At 42.4% G+C, this 24206-nt stretch overlaps 1 protein-coding gene across 11 annotated transcripts in view; it reads right to left on the reverse strand.

Moving 5' to 3' along the window:
* The window catches only part of MYO15B (myosin XVB), a 61891-nt gene that overhangs the window by 33624 nt on the left and 4061 nt on the right, over positions 1-24206 (reverse strand). Inside the window, exons 2-17 of one of the 11 annotated variants that reach the window (XM_083805472.1) lie at positions 23344-23535; positions 23056-23114; positions 10284-13551; positions 10150-10211; positions 9456-9519; positions 8696-8805; positions 8239-8313; positions 7745-7841; positions 7106-7209; positions 5257-5320; positions 4626-4739; positions 2820-2981; positions 2370-2483; positions 1848-1924; positions 1643-1766; positions 584-679 (exon numbers count right to left, since the gene is read on the reverse strand). In XM_083805472.1, the coding sequence (XP_083661598.1) occupies positions 584-679; positions 1643-1766; positions 1848-1924; positions 2370-2483; positions 2820-2981; positions 4626-4739; positions 5257-5320; positions 7106-7209; positions 7745-7841; positions 8239-8313; positions 8696-8805; positions 9456-9519; positions 10150-10211; positions 10284-13508 (4488 nt within the window). In that variant the 5' untranslated portion in view covers positions 13509-13551; positions 23056-23114; positions 23344-23535. Of the gene's footprint in view, positions 1-583; positions 680-1642; positions 1767-1847; positions 1925-2369; positions 2484-2819; positions 2982-4625; positions 4805-5256; positions 5321-7049; positions 7723-7744; positions 7842-8238; positions 8314-8695; positions 8806-9455; positions 9520-9996; positions 10256-10283; positions 13552-14880; positions 17463-23055; positions 23536-24206 lie in introns of those variants that run through there. The other 10 variants (XM_083805469.1, XM_083805475.1, XM_083805476.1 and 7 more) reach the window with 10 other exon arrangements.

Raw genomic sequence — 24206 nt, forward strand, 5'->3', positions numbered from 1 at the left:
AAAGGCCAACCAGACAAATCCAGCCATGAAAACAAGAACAAAGTAGGGAGTTAACAGAGGGATTTGGTTTATTCTTCAGGAAGCTAGTGTTTCACTGCTGTTAGAACCTTGCCTAGAATTATCTGCTTTTGACTTACAAAACTTCTTTTAAAGCCACTAATTGTTTTCCTTATTTAAGAGAGAAAAGCTGCTCTGCTAAACAGTGATAAAGTGAACTGTGAAAGGCAACAAATCTGATAACTACACTTTCACCTCCAGGTGGATGTGGAATAGTGAATAAAATGCTACAATGAATCTACCAGAAGGAGCTTTAGAAGTACCACTGGAGTCATTGATCCAGAACAACTTGCTTATAAAATCTGTAAGAGGGAGCAAGGCTCTAAGAAACTCTTTCAATTTACTACAGAATTACTAACAGCTATTACGTAATCAGCTCTTTGGATTAGGATCCCGTGGGTACTGCTTAAGAGAGACATGTTTATTCAGCTTCCTTTTTTCCTGCTAAAGGACAGTCTCCAGCCAAGGCTGGCTCAGCTCATTCCATATGTGCTGCCCTTCATCTGCAGGCATGAGCATCACTTACCTCTTCCTGGGCAATGACAGTCTGGCTAAAAAAATGCTGGAGACGCTCATTGGCAAAATTGATGCAGAATTGCTCTAGGCTGTTCACACCTAGATCCTGCAAAGACAGAAAGGCATTATCACTTCTAACGGACAGCCCTCTCAGGAGACTCTGTCTTCTGCAAACAATGCACGGCACCAGATGGTGCTGATCTGAGCCCCTGGTTCAGGCAGCTTGTTCTGATCAATAAGTGATAATGAACCTGGGAAACTCAAATCATATCATGTCTGCTTTGCAAGCTCTCAGCCTGAACTATTGACTAGGAGGAACAGCAGGAGGTAAGACAAGCTGTGAAGGAAAACAAAGAAGAGATCTACTCTTAGATGCACAACCTCGTGCACCATTGGTCTCAATCCATCAGTCCACACACAGATTTTAACAGGAATCTTAAATATAAAGCTCACATGCCTTGATGAATGCATGTCACTCTAAGCCTCTGCTCTGCATGTTATTTGTTTACCCCAAGTCTGGGAAGCTCCTGGAAGCTCGATGGAGCAGGAACATCTGTTCTTTAGAGAGGCAGAACTAAAGCTAGTTGTGTGAATTATCTATGCGGCACCTTACTGCCCAGTTCATGGAGAAGTATCAAACATGCAAGGCTGACATGGTGGGAGCACCAGAAACCATTCTCGCCGTTTGAGGCTAGGCTCTTAACTGCCTGTGAGAGTTAGGACTCCACTTACAAACCAATGCTACTTGCGACCTACCCAATCCTATTTAGTTTAGGATTGTACCTATGCCACATAGTCATGAAAAAAACGGGATGGGCTATTCCAGATGGCAACTGATAGCAAGAGCCTATAATAAAAGTGTTAAATGTCCTGAAGGAGCTCTTCTCTACTGCCTTCAAAAAAACAAATGTACCCCCCTTATCACAGGCGTCTAAGTTACATGGTACAATTACTATTTCCTTTCTGGGATGGGGGGGGATCACATTTCCTCCCATCTCTGGCAGTGACTGAGGAGAATCAGCACACTCACTTGCAACCCAGAAAATATCGAAAGAATAAGAAAAGCAACCTCAAAACCATGGATGTCCACAATGCCTACAGCACAGTCCGATTCCCAGGGAGCCAACCACTCATTGATTCTCAGCAGCAGCCACTCAAAGAGCAGGTAATACAGAGTCTTGGCGATGGAGTCCCTGAGTAGGAGAGGGAAAACTAGTTAGAGCAAAACCAGCACCCTTGGGTGCATCTTACTAACAAACAGTAGCAGAAGTCACCTGGCTTCAATGGCTCCTTCTACAGACAGAGGTGTGAAGATCTGATCATAACATGTCACCTGGACACACAGAAAGAGCTGGAATTACTGTTATTATCTCACAAATATACAGTTTTTTGGAAATCCACAAGGAAGTTGGCTCAGTTAACAAATGGATTTTTTCTATTTGACCTAAGAATTTACCCAGGTATCAAAGGAAAAAGTAGAGAGTAAAAGCACATGCTGCCATGTTAGGATGGGAGTCAGCTGGCCAAGGTATTAGGCCTGGAGCCAGCTCAGGCTACGGGAGAGCCCTCCTGTATGTGAGTTCTGTCTTTACAGTCTCTCCACCCTGCCTGAGCTGCCTTGAGGGGTTCATCCAATCTCCCATATTGATCCAGCATGTCAGCCACTTTGCAGCATTTTATTCCTGCTGTTACCTTCCAGGTTTTGGACCATCTAAGGCACTTCTGCTCACAGAGCACTGGCTAAGGCATGCATGAGATGAGAAATGATGAATGAGAAATGGCCAAAAGGTACTCACAGTGACACGGTGAGTCACAGCACTTTGTAGGAAATCTGCGGAGACACACAACAAATTGGCCACGATCTGAATCTCGGTATCACTGGCGATAGCTGCATGTTCAAAGAGTTCTTTCTAAGTAATGGAGAAGAGCAATAGATTCAGCTATGGACTGGGTACAAGGACCAACTAGTATTAATATTCTTAAAAGCATCTCAGCTGCACAGATGCAGGTCACTGCTTGAACAAGATACCAGCATCTGGGTTCATTTTGGTTCCTCAAACAGCTACTCAAGCTCTAACAACCTTTGGTTTTCCTTATCTAGGTCAGTCTGGAGCTTAATATTTAAGGAACTGAATAGTCTCCAAAGTCGTCCTCAGTGAAGAATAATTTCCCTGGCCCCATCACATGGGATAAGAGCAATGTTCAGCAAGAACAGCTCAATCCCAAGCTGACAAGGGTTACTGTACCTCATAGGAGGTAAAGCAGATATTCCCCAGCTGCAGAATGGCAGCAAGCACAGTCCAGGTGGAGGTCAGTTGATCATCCGAGAGGCTGATTCCCTCCAGAGCTTGCACCAAGACCAGAAAGTCCTCACTGTCCTCCTTCCCCACGATGTCACACACTCTGCCCTGAGAGAACAGAAACAGATAATTGTGGTCAGCCCCTTTTCACACAGGCTGGAGCTGAGCTATCAACAGCAATTTTCAAACCAGTGGTTCAATGTTTTAAGGGCTGGAGGAATCTGAAACAAAAAGACCACAGACACTGCTAGTGGGAGGCCAGCATTCATGACAGACCAGTATCTCCTCTCTGGAGTTTGGAGAGCAAACTCTCTCTTGTCCACAGATGCCAAGTTTTAATTATGGTTCCAATATAGGCACCCCAGCTATCCCTTACCCACTGCTGGAATGCAGCTTGACAGGAGAGTGGATACCGGAATCTCCTCCAATTATGTCAACTGTTGCTACCCCAAACACTACCAGAATCTGATGTATCAAAGCAAATGGGTTTCCATGCACATAGAGAGCAGTCCTGGAGTTAGAGCAGTCCTGGAGTTAGAGTTAGTCTCACCTCTGCATGATCTGATCTTTTTCCCTTTTCCTCTCTGTAGCAGACCAACAGGCTCCCGGTAGCTCAAAGGGTTTAGTTTGCAATGCAGATCCTTAGCCACTAGGAATATCACCCCTCTAACTCCCTGTGAGAATATAGGAGCATCTTTCTGCAGAAGTAATTACATCCTCTCTGCAAACGGTGCTGACTAAGCTGACAAAAAACACACTTCTATCAGAAAAGCTGCATCATATCCAGGAGGTTCTGGCAGAATAATGCAGGTGACAAGAGCAAGGTTTCCACAACGTAAGTAAACATAGCTCTGCCAGCAGACCACAGAAGCACAGATCTAGGCCAGTAACAGTGTAATCCTGCTTGTTTTTTTCTCAAGTGGTAGAGGGAGATCTACTACCATCCTCCAAGAAGGACTCGCCTCCATGCAGATAACTTTTCTAGCTCTTAGCATATGTCCAACAAGTATCTGTTGGGTAAGATAGGCCCTTAATTGCCCTGCCTCCTCGAGTCATTAATGGTACTTGTACTTTCCTTGCCTGAAGGAAAGATGGTATCAATCATTCCTCAAGGAATTCCTCACAAGAACACAGCTGCAACAAAGAGTTGCCCACCTGGGAAAGCTGACCCACACAGCTGAAATTAGAAGGATTTATTGCTGTTGTTGTGAACTCTGATATGGAAAACATTCTCAAAAAAAGGCAATCATGCTCCAAGGTGACTTAACATAAGTATGGCAAACAATTTTCCTGTTTAAATGGATTGTCATCAGCAGTACATCACAGCAGCTGTAAATTTTGCATCCATTCACTCAGTCAATGAAACAAGTGTGTTTTGTAAAAGGTAAAAAAAGAAAATCCCCTGTTCTTTTCCATTCCTCAATAAACTGCAAATGCAAGGAAAGGCAATGAGAAAAGGATACCTTCACCACGAGGTGGAGCCACGGGCCCACATGATGACTCTTTTAAAAGGCCTTCTTTAGGAACAGAAGGGACACGAAAAGTGAGAAAAAGAGCAAATAAGACACCAAGATATTTCTTCTTAGGTCAGGCGAGAGAAGGAACAAAGCAGAGTTTAGCATAGTTCTACAAGGGACACATGAGGAGAGAAGCAAAGTTATGAGATGCCTCACAAAGAGCCATGCTAATCAAACAGAAATGATGTCTCAGCCATTTCATTCAGTTCCTGCAGAGCATCCTCACACCACTCACCTGATTCAGGTAAAAGTAAGACTCTGCCTCTTGCAAGTACAACTCCTCTTTCTGCTCCGCAGGCAACCCAGCCAGTAGCTCATAAAAAACATGGTAGTTCCTCTCACCGTGGGCCTGATGGGGAACACACTTCATAGAGTTGACTGCAAGTCCAATTCCAAAACTCTGCAGAATACATGCTGCCACAAACCAAACACTCAAAAGCTGGACACTGAACTCTCTCTGAGGGGTCAGCAAGATGATGCTAGAAATTATCTAAGAACTACTATTCAAAAAGTTTCCAGGGTTTCTCACTGACTCCTTGAGAGCATTCCATCTGAGAGCAGTCCCTTCCATGTGGCTCCAACACCTGACCTTTTCCACACTCCAGACATTAAGAAAAATTAGGTGAAGAAAGATTTAACTTTCAGTAATCCCTAATAAGTGGCTTACTTCAATCTGTTTGAGATAGAGCGAGCTCCTATTTAATTCATATAAAATAAGTGATTACCTTTTGCCATACAGAGGGAACTTATTTCTTGCTAACAGAAGAAATGGGAAGCAATTCTCATACTTATTCCCATCCCTGTTAATTAACATTAAATTTCATATTAAATATGAAAAATGGAGAGAGAAACTCATTGGTCCTCACCTGAAATACCACACGAGACTTCTCCAGCAGATACTGGGAGATGGACGTTCCCACCACGGCCCCGCTAAGCATAAGAAGACAACAGATCCTATCAGAAGCTAGTCAGATGTTTCAGATAGATCTACTTGTCTGAGGGGTTAGCAAAAGGAATAGTTACCGAGAAACAACGATACGACCTGGCCAACTTGGTCTGAATTTTGAAGCTTTCCAGCACTGGTGTATTGTAACGTACTATCACAGAGAAAGCAGCTATGAAACATCAAGATTCAAGTTTGGTTTCTGAAGAGCCTCCAGAGTACAAAGGAGCTTGGACTTGAATGATGCTCACACATTACATCCCGAAAATACTCCAGGACACAAGGCAAGCACCTTTCCTTCAGACTTGTCTGATTGCTGTTGCACTATCACTGTCTCATCTAACCTTACGCATTCATTCTATATGTCCGGCTGACAGCCTGTGAGGACAGGGATCACCATTTTGTTTTGTATTTGATTTGCGCCTTTTACAAAGTTAACCTGGACCAAAAGCAGGATGTCCAAGTACTACAGCAATACTGGGCCATGCAGCCAGCATCCTGGAGTGAAGGAACGCACAAGGATCTATAGGCCTGTAAGCCTTACACGTGTCCCATGCAGATTAGGTAGATGTGTAACGAAGGGAAGAAATTAGTGGCCATCTGAATATATACAATTGATTTGAGAAGAGTCACTATGGCTTCTGTAAAGAGAGGTCCTGTCTCACAAACCTCCTGGAGTATTTTCAAGGGGATGACAAGCATGCAGATAAGGAAGATCTGAGGAATACAGTCTACGTGAACTTCCGGAAGGTTTTATCAAGTTGAGGAACTTTTAAGGAAAACAGACAATTATAGCAGAAGGAGGAAGGTCCTGACATGGGTAGGAGTAAATGGCTAATCCTCTTAAAAGTGGGCGGTAACCACTAGAGTTCCACAAATTGTCTGTCTTCCGGCCCTTGAGTGTAATTGAAGGTTTGATAAGTGACCTAAAAGGGAGCTGAACAGCAATATGACAAAGCTTCCTGACATTATGAAGTTATTCAAGGCAGGGAGGTTGAAGGCCAATAAGTGCAGATAGACCTTACAATACTGAATGACTGAGCAATAAAATGTCACATGAAATTCACTGTAGATAAATGTAAAGTGATACACACAAACTGAAGTAATCCCAGCTTCACATATAAACCGAGTTAACCATTGCTGCTTAGAACTGAGACTTGGAGGTTATGATAGTTCCATGAAAATGTCAGCTCAGTGTTTTGCAACAGCCAAAAAATTCAAAAATAAAAATTTAAAAAAAAATTAAAAAAAACCATAAAGAACCAGAAGTTAGAAAGGCAGGTTAAAAAACAAAGTGTTTTTCACAGAACTGGTTAGACCTGTAGGACACCTGCCAAAGACTGTTATAGATTCATGAAGTTTTACATGAGCTCAAGAGGAAACTGGAAAACTACAAAGTCTCAGAAAAAAACTCCTAAGCTGCTGCAAATTATTAGGGGTTAACAGAGTGTTAGAGAGAAGTGTGGTATGAATGTTTGTTGCCAGTGCTGGAGGCACAATATCGTATCACATAGCTCCTTGATATAAAGCAGTTCAGACAGTCTGATGTTCTTAATTTATCATCCATCTTGAGAGGTGAAGATCTGTTTTTTTGTGGAGGAAACTAAAAGCAAAATAGGGGTGTAAACTCACCCTCCTGCTATCCTGATGATAACAAGACCATAGTGGAGGGAGAGCTATTGCATGAACCCTATGCTCTGCTAGACCTTTTCTCACCCAAGTGCCCCTGGACAGCTGGAAGGACAGCATCCTGTGATGTTCTTTTAACTCACTGTCGCAGATGGATGTTCAGAAGCTTCCCAAAACGACTTGAGTTGTCATTGAGGATGGTTCTGGCATTCCCAAAACTCTCCAGGATGGGTAGGACATTGCAAGGCTTGAAGAAAAGAGAACACTTAAGTAGCGATCATGTTTTTTTAGACTCCAAAGTACTTAAGTAACTGTTAATCTGAAAATCCAAAAAAGAAGGGACTTCACTGACTTGATTTTGCTTGACTAAGGAGGCTCTTTTTGAACTTGTCTTGGTATAAGTACCTTCAGCCACTGTTGAGTTGCTCTATGAACTTTTTACCTTCACTGCTACGATCATTCACTTCACTTCTGCTCTGTGATTGTTCAGCTTCAACTCCCAAACACTGCTATAAGGTCTCTGAGGCAGGTCAAATCAAAAATTTCAAAACAGATACAAATCTTCAAACAGATAAAGCACCCTACACAGCATCAGGGCTCTCAATTACTAAAACACATCATCTGTGGCTCCTATCTTCACGGCAGGTTCACCTTGAACCACAAGTCATCTGAAGTCCAGCTCGGTGAAACAGGAATGAAGAAACAAAATGGACAGCATGGCCTGTTTGTGCTGTCTTTGGCTTCTACCTCTTAGCATAAAGCAAATCTCAGTTTCCTCTTACCTGCCTGATCTTGTGGACATCTGATCTCTGGTACAGCATAGTCAGGTATCGCATAATTGCTTTGGCAGCTTCTGTTTTACCCGAGCCACTGTGTCCACTGGAGGAATAAGAGATAAGGAAGCTGGCATCAGAACAGAATTATCTAATTTAGACACTATCAGAGGTTCTGTTACAGTAAATCATTGGAACTGTACTGACTTACAACACATGAAGATCTATCACGTTGTTCGAAACGCTGACACAAAATATGCACAAATAAGAATCCACTGTAGAATGTCAAATGTCTTCTTTTCTACTCCCCCCAAAGGCCATGAAACTAAATTCAAACTGTATTTCCACAGAGTGAAATAAAATCCCATCTCATTCATGTTTTCTACTCACAACCTTCACACAAGAGCCAGAATGATAAACGCATGGTCAGTGAAATACAAAGATGAAAGTCTTTCTTAAACAAAGAAATGAACAAGCCTTTGAAAAGCACACACATTTCTTACCTGATGATGACACACTGCTCTTGTTCTGATGACTGGGATAGCGTGTAGGCCATTTCTGCTATGGCAAAGATGTGTCTAGTTGTACAGAAAGAAAACCCCAGTTAACTGACCTCACATTTCTATTGCACAAGCACAGCACTAAAAGGCTACTCATCACTGATCTACAGAGAGATGGGCCAACATATTGACCTAAGAAATGTGAGGAACCAGGGAAATCAGAGCTTTGTTCTTGCTGACATCAGGTTAAAAGCCATTGCAAAGTTCAGGTTCCTCCAGGACCTCCGTGACCTAATCGAAGTAACGCTCTGTGCCATGGTGCTTCGTGTAAATGACACCAGCAATATTACCTACACTCGAGGAACCTGAATACATTGTTAGCTCTGGTACGGCTGCTGAACACTTTCTGGAGCCCAAAGGGAACAGAGTTTAGGGAGTAAGTCAAGAAAGAGAAACATACGGAGCATTTTCCGAGAGCGTCCTTCGGTGGTACTGGGTAGCCACTTCTTCGGAGTAGATGCTGAGGTCTTTGAAAGGATTCACAGAAACCAAGACGTGCCCAATATAAGTCTACACCAAAAATCAGAAAGGGGAACAAATTTGTTGGCTTATTAGAATTTTCTAAATGAGGAATGCAACTGACTGGGAACACAAATATTCACACAAATACTAAAACGAGCCTTAAAGAAATACTGTATTATATTCCGATATATTATATTCTGAAATTCTGATTATATTGCCAGCTCATGCAGGATAAAACACATTTTTTCAAGCTTATTCCACTAGCTCTGGGCTGCAACACCAAAATGCTTGCAGAAAATCCAGTTTCTTCTTGAGATCCACAAACTTTACTTCGAACTGGTTTGCTAAGATGGAAGAATTCCACTAGGAGCAACTAAAGCTAAAACTGAACCCAAGCACACACATGGGTAGGCAACAAATACCAAAATTCAAGAGAAACTCTAGGACTTTGTTCTAGACATGATTCTATGGCTTTGATTTTAGCACAAATATTCCATGCTACCTCTTTTTTGAGCAAAAGCAGTGTGAGTATCCTTCTTATCACTATTCCTAGTAATGAACAAGCTCTCAAGCTACTTTGTGCAAGATCAAAGCTTCATGGAGAAAAATAAATCACTTTATCTTACAGCTCATTGTTCAGAATGAATAAGCACTGAAGAAAAATACACACACACAAAAAAACCCACTACTTCCCATACATAAATACGATTGCGATGGAACCTTTTCTTCAGACACAGCAGAACTGAACTCTCACAGACTTCCCTACAAACAGAAGAAAGAATCTGTCAACAATAAGCTTAATTGTATATGTATTGATATTAAACTTTCTGCCCTCCCAGGGATTCTGTGGGAGGCTGGGATCTGAAACTGTTCATTGCCTTCATCTGTTTCCAACGTGTCCAGGAATAAGCACATCAGAGAGAATAGAACAGCCAAAGCTCAGTGTCCAACCTGTCCATATCCGTGTGATCACAACTCCTTGCACACAGCCTTTAGAGTTGTTTCTCTAAGCAGGATCACAAGGGTAAAGGGTGCCAGGACATGCAAGACAAGAGGTGTTAGGTGCTCCTATTTCAACAACAGCATGATTAACAACCCGTGATTAAAAGCTGCTAAAGACATAGGGCCTGAGTTTGACATAGCTGAAAGCAACAGGAGTCACTAAAGCCACAGATGCCATTGTCAGTAGGCACACAACATAAAAATGTCCTTCTCCTCCTGCAAGTCTTCCCAACTTACCACCCACTTCATGCAACAAGAACAGCATTTTCCCATGTTGTAGCCAAGGATGTATAATGTGCTTTTTGTTGCTGAGCCAGCAAGAGCTTTAAGGATAACAAACAAGCCTCTGTGACCTTCGATTAGCTGCAGAATACCACTGACAACACGTACTCCAGTCTGGTTAGATCTTCTATCTCCTCAACTTCTACTCTGTGGTCTTCACCCATGTACACCTGAAATGCATGGATACGTTATTGCAAATCAGAAGTTCAGCTTCATCCCAATATTGGAGACAACACCCGTACCTGTTTCTGCATGAAATCCATCTCCAGCATATCGTCAGTGATGTCTTCTGCCTCCCACTGATCCTTGCAGACCTTCACCACATGGCTGCTGGTCAGATGTGGATCCTTGTAGATGGCCCATTTGCTGAGGTTCTCAATGGTGATTTGTGGGAGCAGCAATTCAGAGTTCAACCATGCCACAGGATCACATCCCTGAGCCTGCTGCTGGGACCAGTGAACACAAGGTATGGCTTTGGAACTTACAGTCTGGAGGCCACCTGAATTCTCTTTGACATCCACCTCCCTGGAATATTCTGTTGTACATGTTGGATCCTCTTTTTGAGGTGGAAAGAAGCCTGGAGCACAACAATAATTTCCAGATGCTTTTGAAGAAAGGGAAAGGTGAGCATCTTTGTGGTGAGGCTGCAAATTTTGTCCAGTGGACAAATGGGATGTGGCAGCACTCTCAGGTGTTTTCATCTGCTGGGGCAAGGAGCTCAGAAGGTTGGTCACTCTGCACTGGGGTGCAGTAGATGTCACCTGTCTTGTACTTGTTGATGCAAACATTTCACTATTGCAGGAATATTGTTCGCTGTTTCTCTGAAGGCTTTGATCCATCAAAGATCTGTGGAGGTCACACTTGAATCCACAGCCCTGTTGCACAGGCATCACAGATCTTCTGTCTGATAGAGCTCTCAGTTTCTCTAGGGAACAGCCATTTCCAGAGTCCGCAGGTACGGAGGTCTTTGACTTAACCATGCTGTGCATTCTGGGGAGAACTATAGCGAACTTGGCATCAGGAATATTGTTCTTGTCCTCATCCAAGCTAAGCGAGTATGGAAAAGAAGTGGTTCCATGAAGAGGGGAATCACCAGAAGGCAAATCAGCACGTCCCAGTTCCTCTGATGTTTTAGGGCTCCCTCTCCCCTCCGCTAATGGAGGAAAAGATCCTTTGTCATTCATCTCACCCCTCCCCAGCTGTGCGGCTACATCAGAGCAGGTTTTGTCAGACTGACCAACCCACCCAGCAGTACTTACAATCCTGATAGCCATTCTACTTCTCAGCCAGAAAGGCTTACTGCTCCTCTTCCTCTTCCCAAATTTCTTCAAGAGCCATCCTGAAATACCAATTGCACGTGCCACGCTCAAAAGGCGAGCTTTCAGGCTTGCTTTCTTGGAAGGTTTTTGACCAAGCCGGGTGGTGACTTTTCTAAAAGTAGAATGGGTGGTGTGCAAGTACTTGGATCCTTTCCCATCACGCACGTTTGCTTTTTCAGAAGGCGCCTCTGCAACTACTTCTTCTGCTTTCTCTTTTTTTGCCTCAAAAGTCTGGTGTGAACCCAGTTTAATTTTTCCAGTAACTTTTCCAACTTTCTTCTTCTTGCCAAGGTGCTGCTTATCAGATGATTTTTTTGTAATAGAGGAGCAGCTTGACACACTTGAAAGACTTAATCTTTTCTCTCCTAAACTCTGAGTTATGTTGGTTTCCTTCTGTGTACTGAAGGTTTGTAGAGTTGTAGGTTTTGAACAGACGCTTCGAACATTTTTCAGTTCAGAGCTGGTTTCCAAAGCCATCTGGGCAGGATTTAGTTTACAGCTTGTTAATAGTTTGGTCTCAGCATTTTTATGTTTGCTTTTCAGATTGAGAAGGATTTGGGATTGAGAAGAGTATTTCTTAGTAAGCATCATCGCTGCTACCGCCTGCTTGCTGCAGTCTGAAGAACCATCCCTCTGCATATGTCCTACCACTTTACCTCGTTCTGCACTCTCACATTTCATGCATTTCTCTGTCAATGTCAATTGCTGCTTGAAAAGCAAAGGGCTGTCTTCCAGTGTGCTGCCTTCACCATTCACCTTTTTTTCCTGTTCAGTTCCCTGAAGTACTTTGCTAATGGGGAGTTTTGCTTTCACAGCACTAGGCAGTGGTTTTCTTGCCCTTTCTTTTCCTTTTTCAGCATTCACTTCAGTGCTGTTCTCCCCACTGTCACTAGAATTATCATGTTCATCTTTTGACATATCCTGAACCTTGTCATTTTCTAACATATTTTCCTTGCTTCCTGTGGTATTACCATTTTCTCTGTTCTTAGGACATATGAGTTGGGATCCTGAAATGCTCACATCATCACTTTCCTCACTGCTCTCAGCTAGAGTAGATCTTGGATGTCTTGGCATGTCATCTTGCTTCCTCATTTTCTCCTCCGCCTCTAATCCTGCAAAGTCAGTGCCTTCCTCCTCAGATTCTTTCCTTCCATCTGTGGTCACCTGCTCTCTTTCAGTCTTACTAGATGCTTCATTGCTTTCACCGGGTAGTTCCTTGTAGCCTTTTCCTTCAGCCACAGGAATATCTTCCAGCATAGCTTCTTTCTCACTGGTGCTATCTTCTGAAGTGTTACTCTTCTCTTCGCTGCTTGCAGTGCTGTCCACTGAAGTCTCTTTTTTATAGGCACAATGGCTTTCATTGCTGGAGTCAGAACCAGAGTTATTGGAGGTTTCCAGGAAATTTTCTTCTGCACTTCCAGTGACCGTAATCTGGGTACGTTTTCTAACTTGCTTTTTCCCTATTCTCTCACCTTTTTCCCTTGTAATTCTGCCTTGGAACTGAGAACCTGACTTCTGCTTAGAAGTTTTCTTAATGCCATGATCCTCATTGTACTTCTTCCTATGCATGGCATTGTGTGCCTTCTGTGGCAAGTTGTGTTTCTGAAAAGAGCCTTCAACACTCTGTACTGCAGAGGACCCTACAGACTCTGAGTCGCTGACTTTTTCAATAACACTAGGATGCTTTCCACGCTTCCTTTTAATACTGCATTTCTTGCTGTTTGTGGCAGTCTTTTCCTCCTTATCACTGTTGTCCTCACTTTCTTGTACTGATGTCATCTCCTGTGGTTTGCAGGCCTTTGCTTTTTTCCTCTTTAACTTGGACACTAATTGTTCTCCATGTTTTCTCCCCAAACCAGATTCTTTTTTATCATTTCTCTCATAGGCTCTCTCTCCCATGAATAGCTGTTTGTGGCCATTCTCTTTGCTTTCCTTGGCTGGCCCTTGGGTTTTTAAAGGGTCTTGCTCAAGGTTGTCGTCTTTTTCAGGCAACGACTCTTTGTTTTTCAACTGACTTTTGCTCTTACCTTCCCACCGTCTCCCATAATGGTTCTTTGAATCTCCTGGGGAGCTTACCTTTTTCTCATGATTCAATGTTTTGTCTTTTCCAACCTTTTTGTGCTGAGTTTTGGATCGGTAAGGAGGCATTTCTCCAGCGTTCAGGAGTATGTGCAAGTTTATCTTAATTCACCTATAAAAGGAAACGTGTATTCTGCTGTGAAACAAGCTACAAAGAGAGGCCAGATCCTCCTAAGTCGTAATTATTTCATTTCTATAAAACTGAAAAAATGCTTGCATCTGAAGAGTGCCAAACTGACTGTTTTGCACCACGTTAGCCTCTGTTTGATTTTGTCATAAATCACCCATATTTTCTTCCCTCATTATGACTCTTGCCAGAGGCTAGTGGTACATGCAACTGAGTGAATGCCCATGATTTTCCACAGGTGACAAAGGTTTGGCCACAGGGTAGTTTAAGAAAGAACGATTACTTTATTTCAGCTTTTGCTTCTCCAATAACCTTATTTGTACTGAAGATGAGAAGAACACATCTAATGATCTATGCTATATGAATGAACAGGACATAGTTAACTCAGTTTCCTAGGTATTCAGAATCTCAGTTGGACCAATATGAACAACGCTGGCTTGAAGGCTGAAAATACACCATACTGAGTAGATGTTGTATCACTGAGTTAAACTGAAATGACTGCAACTGATCGTTTAAAAAATAAAATGAAAATACATGTCAAACCGTACAAGCTAAGTTGATACTGCAGTACTAGCATCTACAAGCTGAGATAACGCTTAAGTACTAGAGATGACGCAAAAATAAAAGCCTCATTTTAATGTGTGCATTTGTTACCCTTCCCCCTTTCATTTGAACACTTGCCTCTTAACAAGCAAGTGCTTGGTAAATTTAAATATATATGGTAATGATAAATAAATAGTATTAAAATAGTATTAAACTGTATTCAGTTTTCCACAGGATAACCTTTTAAATCTTCTGCAGTGGAAGAGAAGGACATGGTTGAATAGATCGTGCTCAAGATTTGACCTGTCATGAACCCGTAGCTGAGCCCAAATAACATTTTTATGAGGAAACCAGCTGTCATAGCAAATACTATTTGTCCCTGAACAGCTCTGCTGAAATCTATCTGGACAAAAGGCTAAATAAATATGTGAATTAACAAGAAATGGGAAAGAAAAGGAAGAAATAATGTGGTAGAAAAACAAATATAGGAGAATAGACGATAACAATAAAAATCCAAACAGGTAAATTGATAATCGCTGCAGGAAGAAGCAGCTGAAACTAAGTAGGTTAACTTTGTAGCGCGAGTCCACACTTTGATATCCACTGGCATAAGATTGCTTTTATTTAGGATAGCGTCTGCAGGAAAAGGATTTTCAAATCAGTATAACTGATTCTACATCATGATTTTTGTTGAAACATAACTGTATTGAAAAAACACCTAGATAAACCCTGGCAAACAAGTATATGCTAAACAAAACTCCTAATACAGACCCATTTCATGTCTGCAGAGTTGCAAGACTCCATCTTTTCTTTTCTTTTTCATCGTGTTCCATGAACAAACATTCAATGTCTTCCAGGATCTGGCTAAACTGAGTTAGAAGTCAGAAACAAATAATACTCCATTATGTAAAGGCATCTCCACACAGCTCCTCTTAAGTGCACTGCTATTAGCTAGCAGTCTAGGAAATGTTCAGTATTATAAGTGTTAATCAGCATTACTTATCTCTTTATCTTTCCTCTAATCACACAGGCAGGAAATAAAGGATGTAAAAATACCCAAAGGATTAGTCCCGATCTTTCAGCCTGTTGGAAAATATCACTTTTATCCTTTCCAGTTATACAGCTCCTTTATGAGTCAACCTCTTGCTGCTTCAGACGGACCAAACACCGCTTGGGCTCCAGACTCCAGTTCATTTGTCTGAATGAGGTGCTAGTGGCAGAACCTACTTCTGATTGTCACTAAACACTTCAAGACAAACCCGGAAAACAGTAAGGGCATAACTAAAAGGAAATGATGGGCTGGAAATGAAAACTGGAAGGTAAACGTAACATCTTTCCAGAAGGAAAAAGTAAAAAGCTTCCTGTAAGGGATATTTGTAACTAATGTTGAGATGACATTAGTCAATGATGTGCAAGGAAGAAAGCAGCACACAGGCAGACTCCATTATCTATTTTGTCCTCTCCCCTCTTTCTATGAGAAACTCTTCTCTCCCTTTTCTCCTATTTTTTTCTTTTTCCAGCCAACTCCACAGGCAGAAGAGAAGCTTCCGCCCATTGTATCTTCATGATTTCTCTCAGTAGGTAATAAAGGACCAAGCAGACACGATTTTGTTAGTAATTCCTGCCTTCATCATAACTCTGAAACGTTAATGTAGTTATCAAAAGACAAATATAGGAAGCCTTCAGTCAGATGCAGGACTATTGTGGGATGCTGGCAACATATTTGTTTCACAGCTCTGAACCTTGCATCTCAGTAAGCATGGATGCAGTGTACAAACTTTGACAGCAGTGCCCAAAAGCAATGGGGATGGCAAAGGCACACAAGAGATGGTAGGCAATTTCTGATAAATGGGATTGAGTTGGGCGTATTAGTTACACTTGCTTTCTTCCCATCATGAAAAGTAAACCCTTGCTGGTTATTACACACATGCTGCAAGCCCAAAGGAGCTCTAAAAGAGCATACTAGGTGTATATAAAGCATGTGGTTTTATTGCAAATGCATACTACCCATATTGTGCTTTTCTGCATGGTAGAACGATCCTCCGCAACTGGAAAATCAGTGTTTCCTCCTTTCCCAGTTGCAACTCCCATGCTGAGCAAAAAGCTGCAGCTCAGAAAGCATTGTTACGTGCAGGTAAGGGTTCCTCAACATCAGGGAAAAGCAGGTCATGCAAAGAGCACTGCAGCATTCTCTCTCACCTGGCTAAAGAGACAGCAGTCAGTGTCTTTAATATTCCCTCTAAACTTGCTTTTTCACTTTGGTCTAGAGTTGATACTACTCGTAACTTCTTGGATATGTATGTTGCAAAGTGCGGAGTTTATCTCCTAACATCAAATCCTCTTCTTTTATCTCTCTCTTTAAAGAGTAGTCTAACACACAGGTCTCTAATCACCTGATTTCTGCCCCCATGCTTAATACACCGATACTAGTGGCCTAGATCTCTAAATCCTGCTGTAGAACTTTTGTCACTGAGATTAATGGGGGCTGAATTAGACCCTAAATCCTCAGTAGGGAATAGTTGTCAATGTTGTCCTGAAGATTTAAAGCGGATACTGTTTCTCTGCAATGCCTAATGCAACAGGGAAAAAAAAAAAGTCTGTTTTTATGTGTTACTGCTAGATAGTCATGTGTCTGGAAAGCTAAAGCCTTCCACAAAATAAAAGTGCTGCAATACTTGGATGACGAGAAAGATCAAGCACGTTGCCCAAATGAGTAGGGAGCTTAGACACAGGACTTCAGCTGGATTCACTTTAAAGACAGGACCCCAGACACTGAATCTGGGTTAGAGCGTGAAGGTTCTCAGTTCTTCTGAGCCAGGATTTTAGAGCTGTTTTGTAACACCACTGTTATTACTGGGAATGGTAAGATAAATATTGCTTACATAAACAATTCCTTTGACATCAGCCCTGCTTTCATTAACTGCCCTGGACCATCTGCTTCCTGGACACACTGAAGCAGGTAAAAGATCCTGCTCATCAGTTTTTCAGTTCACCTCGCTATAGCAACTCCATCTAAATCACTACAGGAAAAAGAAGAATTCAATTTTATTTTTCCTTTTTAGAGAAATAAAAATATTTTACATCAGAGAAAGGAGAATCTCAATACCATTAAGAAATACAGCATGAACCTACAGACAGAAAGAAGAGCAGGTATCTCATGCTATTATTTTAAGAATGGTAGAGAAATGAGTCTCATCTTCCCTAAACACAGTACTTCAGGGTGGTTTCTCCCACCTCATACAGAGGAAAAATACAGGGAAATGCGTGGGACTTAGTCTTAGCACCTTTTATTTTCATTCAACTGTACAAATTGCTCAAGACCCTTCTTTAACACTCGGCACAGTAAATTTCTCAACATACCTACACTGTCCGTCTTGATTCCAGCAAGCTGCTCGGCACCACATATCACAGGTGACATTCAAGTACATGATAACACGCTCGTTCTCTAGTGCCTTGCTTCCGTGCAGCCTGCAGTCTGTTCCTGCGTCTTTGCAAGCCTGCCCAGCTGTGGAGTCTCACATCAGTTCTGGCTGGGCTGTGCCCAAACAACAAATGATTGTTGCATATGGAAGGAAAGTGGCATTAATAATTCAAGCTTTTTCATGGCACCTTTGAACTTTTCAACCAGCAGTGTCACCAGCTGGTTAGCAGAGTTTGGGTAAGAAGGGGAGGGATTTCACACGGGCAGGGACCAGGCTCAGACATGGTATGACATGGGAACATCTCCAGAGACTGAAAAGTAGAGCTCAATTCCAATACCAGAAAACATCTGCTATCGTCCAAGAGACTACCACACAAGGCACAGTGAATACAGTCTAAATAAGAGCTTGGGCTGGTGAAAATTAAATCATTGGCCCCTTCTGCATCCCTGGAGCTTTATATTTCAGGGAGCCAAGCCTGGATAGCACAGGTAGCCTCTGTCCTCTTCACCTTGCCAGCACCAAGCTGTCTGCTGACAACAGAAAGTAGCTTTCAGCCCAGCCCTGAAAAGACAGCAAAACTGGCACTGTGTCCTCATTATACCTGACTCTCAGTCCAAATCAAGCAGAGACTAAATTTCTATTCAATTTGATTTTCCAAAGAGAGCCATGCTCCCCTTTAAATGCAGCTTTTGAAAACAGGGCAAGGTTGCTACCAGCAGGAGTGGGCAGCAGGTGACTAGTCCATGCAAAATTGCTTCTAATTCAGTAATGGTTTAATGGTTTTCCCCTTCCTAGTTATTCTTCCTCAAAAAAGCAGAAAACAAAGCAAGCACAAATACACAGTCCACACATGCAGTCTCTGTCACCTGGTTACAAACTGACAGTGCAGCGAGTGCAGGATTTAACTCCCATGGGGATGGCCCTGGCTCTTTAAGGCAAAGTCCCCTTTTACCCCATACCCCTCCCAGAACAGCTTTCCAGAGGAGGTGTAGATTAAACAAGATAAACTCAGGTGAGGCCAGCAACCAGGACAAGTGACCTTGACAAAAAATGTGATTAGTGCTGTTAAGATAAGATTTCGGATGCTTAACAGCATTAGTTTGGGTGGGACCTGTTTTCCTAATTTCTTTCAAGAAACCCCTGGCTTTTATGAACTATGCATTGAGGGCTCCTCCACTAAGAAACAAAGATAAAAACCAGGCACTAAGCTGAAGAACTTAAGAAATATGCTTTACCTAAGCTTTCTGCCACTGGATGGTCCTCTTCTCCTTAGCTCATAAGAACGAGGCTGTAGAACCACAGGTCACTTACCTATTTCATCACCTTCTTTCGTTCATTGTTAGCAACTAGTGCTGTCCCTCTCTGCAGAGAAGAGAGATTCTTTTTTCAAAGACCAGAATGACTGATGTAATCTGAGTCATGAATTCCTTATCCTATCTTGGAAAAAAAAAAAGAAAAAAAGAAAAAAAAAAGCCCTTGGGGGCTCTTAGCTCTAACTTTCTAATACTTGTGTGTGTGTCAGGGTAGGGGGAACTTCTCTGGAAAAAGCCAAGCCTTCCCAGTTCCTGTGAACTAACAAACCGTGGCTCTAACAAACTGTGTCATTATCAGCTGGAACCTCTTCAAGGCTCTGCATACTCAAGCCAGACCTAGAGCCCTCTATGTTTCTTTCATTTCTTTGATTTGTCAGAAGTCTCAGACATTATGATAGGGTTTTGCCTGAGGATGGATGAGAAGAAAGTACTGATCAAGTCGGCTTTCTTATCACAGTATTATCTGCTTTGAGTTACACTAAGATGAGAGAGGCTAAATTGTTTCTGTGCAAATATTCCCTCTCCACCTTCACTTAGTCTCAGGCCTATCTGCCTCAGCACCTCTAACCTGAATTCTCCGCACAGACTAAACACCGTGATTGTCTGTTAAGGCGCTCCTAGCAAGATGCCGGCAGTTTGTTCCTGTCTTTTAAGGCTTACCTCTCCCTGGTAAGCAACAGGAAAAGTGAGACATTTCCAGATTTCATCCTCAGACCGCTGAGCAGACCGGACAGTGGAGTCTGTGGCCTGAGACTTGGGTTCAATGCCCACCACAGCCACAGATTTACCACGTGGTTTTGCTCGAGTTATCCCTTCAATGACAAGTCAGATTCACTTCAGACAAGCGTAGGAGTACTGATAAACCCACCCTAATGCAGTGCCTTCAGCATTTGGTACACGCAATGACAACTAAGTCATATTTGGAACTAAAATCTTGCTTGTATCTTCCCAGCTGCACTTCCCTTCTTCCCCTCTGTCCATTTCTGTCTGGACACGCAGGCTTGGCAAGACAATGATGGGCTGGAGAAGAAGCTGGAAGTACACTGCCTTTGCCTGCTGTGTGCTGCCCCGGGATACCAGTACCAAGGGGCATTTCCAGCTAGCCAACTCCTCTGACCCAAAAGCCCTTTTACCTTGGAGAAACAGCTTTAACCAGGGAATCCAGCAGCAGATGGAAGGAAGGAACAGAAGGCTTTAAAGGAGGCTTCATTCCGTAAGAGAAGGCTCTCCCATTTTCCTAATGATTCCTTTATGTACAGAAAACATTAGGTCCTTTCATCTAGCATTTGGCCACTGCTAAATTTAAAATGTTATTAAAGAGAGAAAACACATCAGACCCACTTTTTCAGTGCAAATTCTTCTTAAATCAACAACAGAGAATAAAAGCATTCATGTCATTGCACTAAAGAGCTAAGAAAGTCACTGAATTAAACAAAAAAGGCTAAATCACATTTAGACAACTAGAAACTAGTCATGACTGACCAGAAAAAATGACACTTCGCATAGGTTCAGAGCAACCTTGTTTGTCTAGTGGTAGTCTGTGAAAGGGGGATGGACAGTGCTGTGCCTAACAGCTTTTAAGATGAAACTTAATAAATGTACAGGTAGGATGTTGATATGGTTTCACTCCATAGCAAGCAGAGGTGATGACCCCATCACGACCCTACTGCCCTATGTCCTATAATGGTGGGTTAAAAATATTCCTAACTTTCATTGCATGAATATAAAATATCTATGCTCTTTCTTCCATATTACAACCTTCCTCCTATAGAGGGAAAACATCCTCCCTTAAGCCTGTACCTCAGGCTAGTGAAAGAGAATTCCTGTCCTCTCCTTGCTTCAAACTCATAAGGCCTCTGACCCCTTCCCCCAGCTATTTTAAGATGAGCCAGGAGGTCTCCAAGGTCTTCTTCCCCAACAGTAACCTGAGGAAGCCAAATAAAGTATTCATGACTGCAAGAAGAAACCAAAACAATTAAGTTACACACGTTTGAAAACAGCCTCCTTGAATAATACAGGAGCGCTTTGTTGCCCTATTGTCTGCCATTCCGTGAGGCTGGATGGTCCCCTTGCACTGGAAGCCAACATCCCATGGCCTCTGCCCAAAGGTCAGCCAAAACGACAGACTGACACCCTGTACAGATGGTATTACACCCCACTGGAGGGACAGACTTTATATGGGTCTGAGCCAAAAGACTCAGCCAAGACCCAGCTCAAGCTTCCTCCTTTTAATCCCTTCATCTAACTCTGTTATTATTGCCTAAAAAGAGCAAAATGAAGATGCACGGTCAGGCAAATCTCTACTAATTTTTTTCTTGCTGGTTTCATAACCAGAACAGGTAACAGACTAACTGGTGAAGTAACAACAGCATTGGGAACCATGGCATGATTAGATACAAGCGAACAGGCCCACCTGGCATTCTACTAAATCTTTGCTACTGGTGTGTCCTGTGCTAGCTAGAGTGTAACTAAAGAGAATGCAACCACTTGAGCTTCCCTCATACCTTCTTTTCACTTGGCACACTTAAGTGCCTGGGTGGCCTCAAATAAAGCACCATCCTTGTTCCCCTTTCCCTTTTCTGTGTATCTGGGAACCATGGATTTGATACAGAACTTGTCTGAGTTGGTGAAATCCCCTGGATTTGACCTGTTTTTCAATCCAATTATAGACAAATGTGAGAGAGTTTCCCCACCGCGTGGGCTACAGCTGTGACTGCCCCCAGGACCTGTTCTCCTGTGAGAAATGACTTCTCTGCCAAAGGCAGCATAGCCCCTGAAGTATAAATCAAAAGATCAAAGTGGAAAAGTTAAGATTGTCTGGACTGAAGCGATTACACCCAGGTATTTGAGAATCCCCAGCAGAACCTAATGAGCTTGCAGAGATAAAGGTAGAAGGAATCAAGCAGATAGAGGTGAGGTTTCATATTACAGCTAAACTAACTTTATGACTGTCATCTGAAAGGGGCTGCTCCTTCCTTCTAGTCTGACCCACATTCCTCAGTTGTTTCCCTTGCACCAGTTCTGGTGGTCATGTTGATACAATAGCCCATCTAATAACGGAGGAAAAAGATTTGGCAGACGTGTCTTTTTTCCACTGTAAATATTTTATTTCTTTAACCTGTAAATAGATTCCTGTTGATTTTACAAGAGGTAAAGTCTCTCCACGTGCACAGGACATCTTCATAAGTGATAAATATATCTTAACAGATACCATTTTAAAAATGAAACCTGAGTCATTTCCATACATTATACATTCTAATGGAAAGTTCCTTTTCTCTTCGTAAGCAATCCTGAGACAAGCACATCAGTGAGCAAGCTAACCTGCTGAACAGCAGCATATGTTTAGCCTTACGAAATAAAAGATTGCAGCTACTATCTGCTGCTTCTTGTCAAAGAAAATCTACCAGTGTTAATGGCACCTGCCTCCAATGTTATCAACTAACGAAGCACACAGAGGTCTGATACATTCTTTTATGGCTGTGATGCGAACTACTGAGACATGAGCATTTTTCTTGTGCACTAAAAAAAAATTACCAGATGAAGACCGTACCCTCAAGCAGGGTTTTCTAATGGTTGAACAAACAAAACAAACCAACTTCTACGTAACAGTTGAATGGGCATAAAGAACAGTAGGTAGGAATCTGCTTGTGCAGCATCATTAAACAGAGCTGAAAGGGACTAGGAGCAGTTTACATTCAACCCAAGCTTGGAGTCTTTGAAAATGCAACGGACTTCAGATAGATGACATGATACCATTTCCCTTTGAAATTCTTACGTCCCACTTGTCCTGAAAAAGGCTAGGTTTAGCTAGGGTAAGACCTGAATGTTGCTCAGCTGAGAGTCCAGCCACTGTGACTTCCAGTTGTTTTTAGTAAAGGTTCCTTTCTATGCTTTCTGAGCCTTTAGGTCTGAGGCATTGCTACCTGCAGGGGTACATGTGGAGTTCCCAGCAAGTCTATGAAGCTAGCCTGTTAAAGGTTAATTCTATAGTAGGTGGTTATCACAACGTGCTTATCTTTTTTTTTTTCCAGAAAATGTGCCTTATGGGCCTAACTTGACGTAACTGAATTTCCTTGAAATGGATTTTTTAAAGTCTTCGTTACTATTCGTTAGCATTCAAAATGTCTTCCTGTAATGAGAGTAAAGGAAAATATCACCGGGTCTGAACAGATAGCCAGTTGGGGACTATCATACCTTCTTTAGTTACAAACCTGGGTTTCATCTGCTCTTATCTGTGTTAGTTAGAATCGGAACAGCAGGATTTATATGCCTGTAAAACAACCAGACCCTTTAAGAATACTTCCACCAAATTCAAGTGTGACTAAAAGAACAGACACTTCCACAACCAATAATCCTCGGATTTTGGAATACAGCTCCCTCAGCAATAGCTTAAACTGCTTTCAACTCAGTATACCACCTAAGCTACCCATTTCTCCCAAAGCAACACTAAACCTTTACTTGAACTCGTGTATTCCCTGTACTCTTCCTTGGACTCTTACCTCCATCAAGACTTGAGCTGTAACATCTGACTTTGAGATGGCATTCAGCAGCTCAGAGATGTCCTTGTGTAGAAGATATGTTTAAGAGCTCAGCCTGTTTTTCAAGAGCTCGGCACAGCAATCTGATAAAGCTAAATTCCCTTTGAGGAGAGTGTGAGCAGAATCCAAGCATCTCTTATTGAAGTCACTGCCCTAAGCACAAGCAGAGAACAGGAGACAGACTTCAAACAAATGAACAACATTCAAAGACTCTTTAGGAATAAGCACACAAGACGCAGACTCATTTGCCACAGAAGCTTATAGGAGGAAATGAGAGCTGTATCTTCTGAGGATGAAGTACAAGTTCGGCTTTCCTAGAGACGAAATGGGTTCCTCCTACCTAGGGGAACCCTCCCCAGCTGCTGTCAGCATGTGCTCAGGACCATTCATCTTGAAGACTGACCCTCACCAAAAAGGCACCTTTAAGCATAACTTAGCTGTGGACACAAAAGCTATGCCAAAAAGTGCTGGAGAGCAGCACTCTTTACTTATTTAGCTGAGGAAGAGGTGTGTAGTGTGGTAATTTAAGTACCTTCTCAGATAATTTCCTCTCACCTGAAACAGGCCATAAGCACAAAGAGCCTTTGTTGTGCTTTGGCCAGCTCTCTTCCTGCCATCCCCACCATTCAGTCAACATTTAGAAAAATATCCTGAGATACACGAGGAAAATAAGGACTTGGTTTACAGAGTCTTGTTTCATTACAAGAAAACTAGTTTCTCTGGAGTCCCCGGCAGACCTTTCAGGGTTTGACTTCTCTCAGGACCAGAGCTGCTGGTGGAAGAGACCGCTCGCTTGGATTTCACCCACCTCCCACATGCACTGC

This window comes from Anser anser, assembly GCF_964211835.1.
Source record: "Anser anser genome assembly, chromosome: 19".
Lineage (NCBI taxonomy): Eukaryota > Metazoa > Chordata > Aves > Anseriformes > Anatidae > Anser > Anser anser.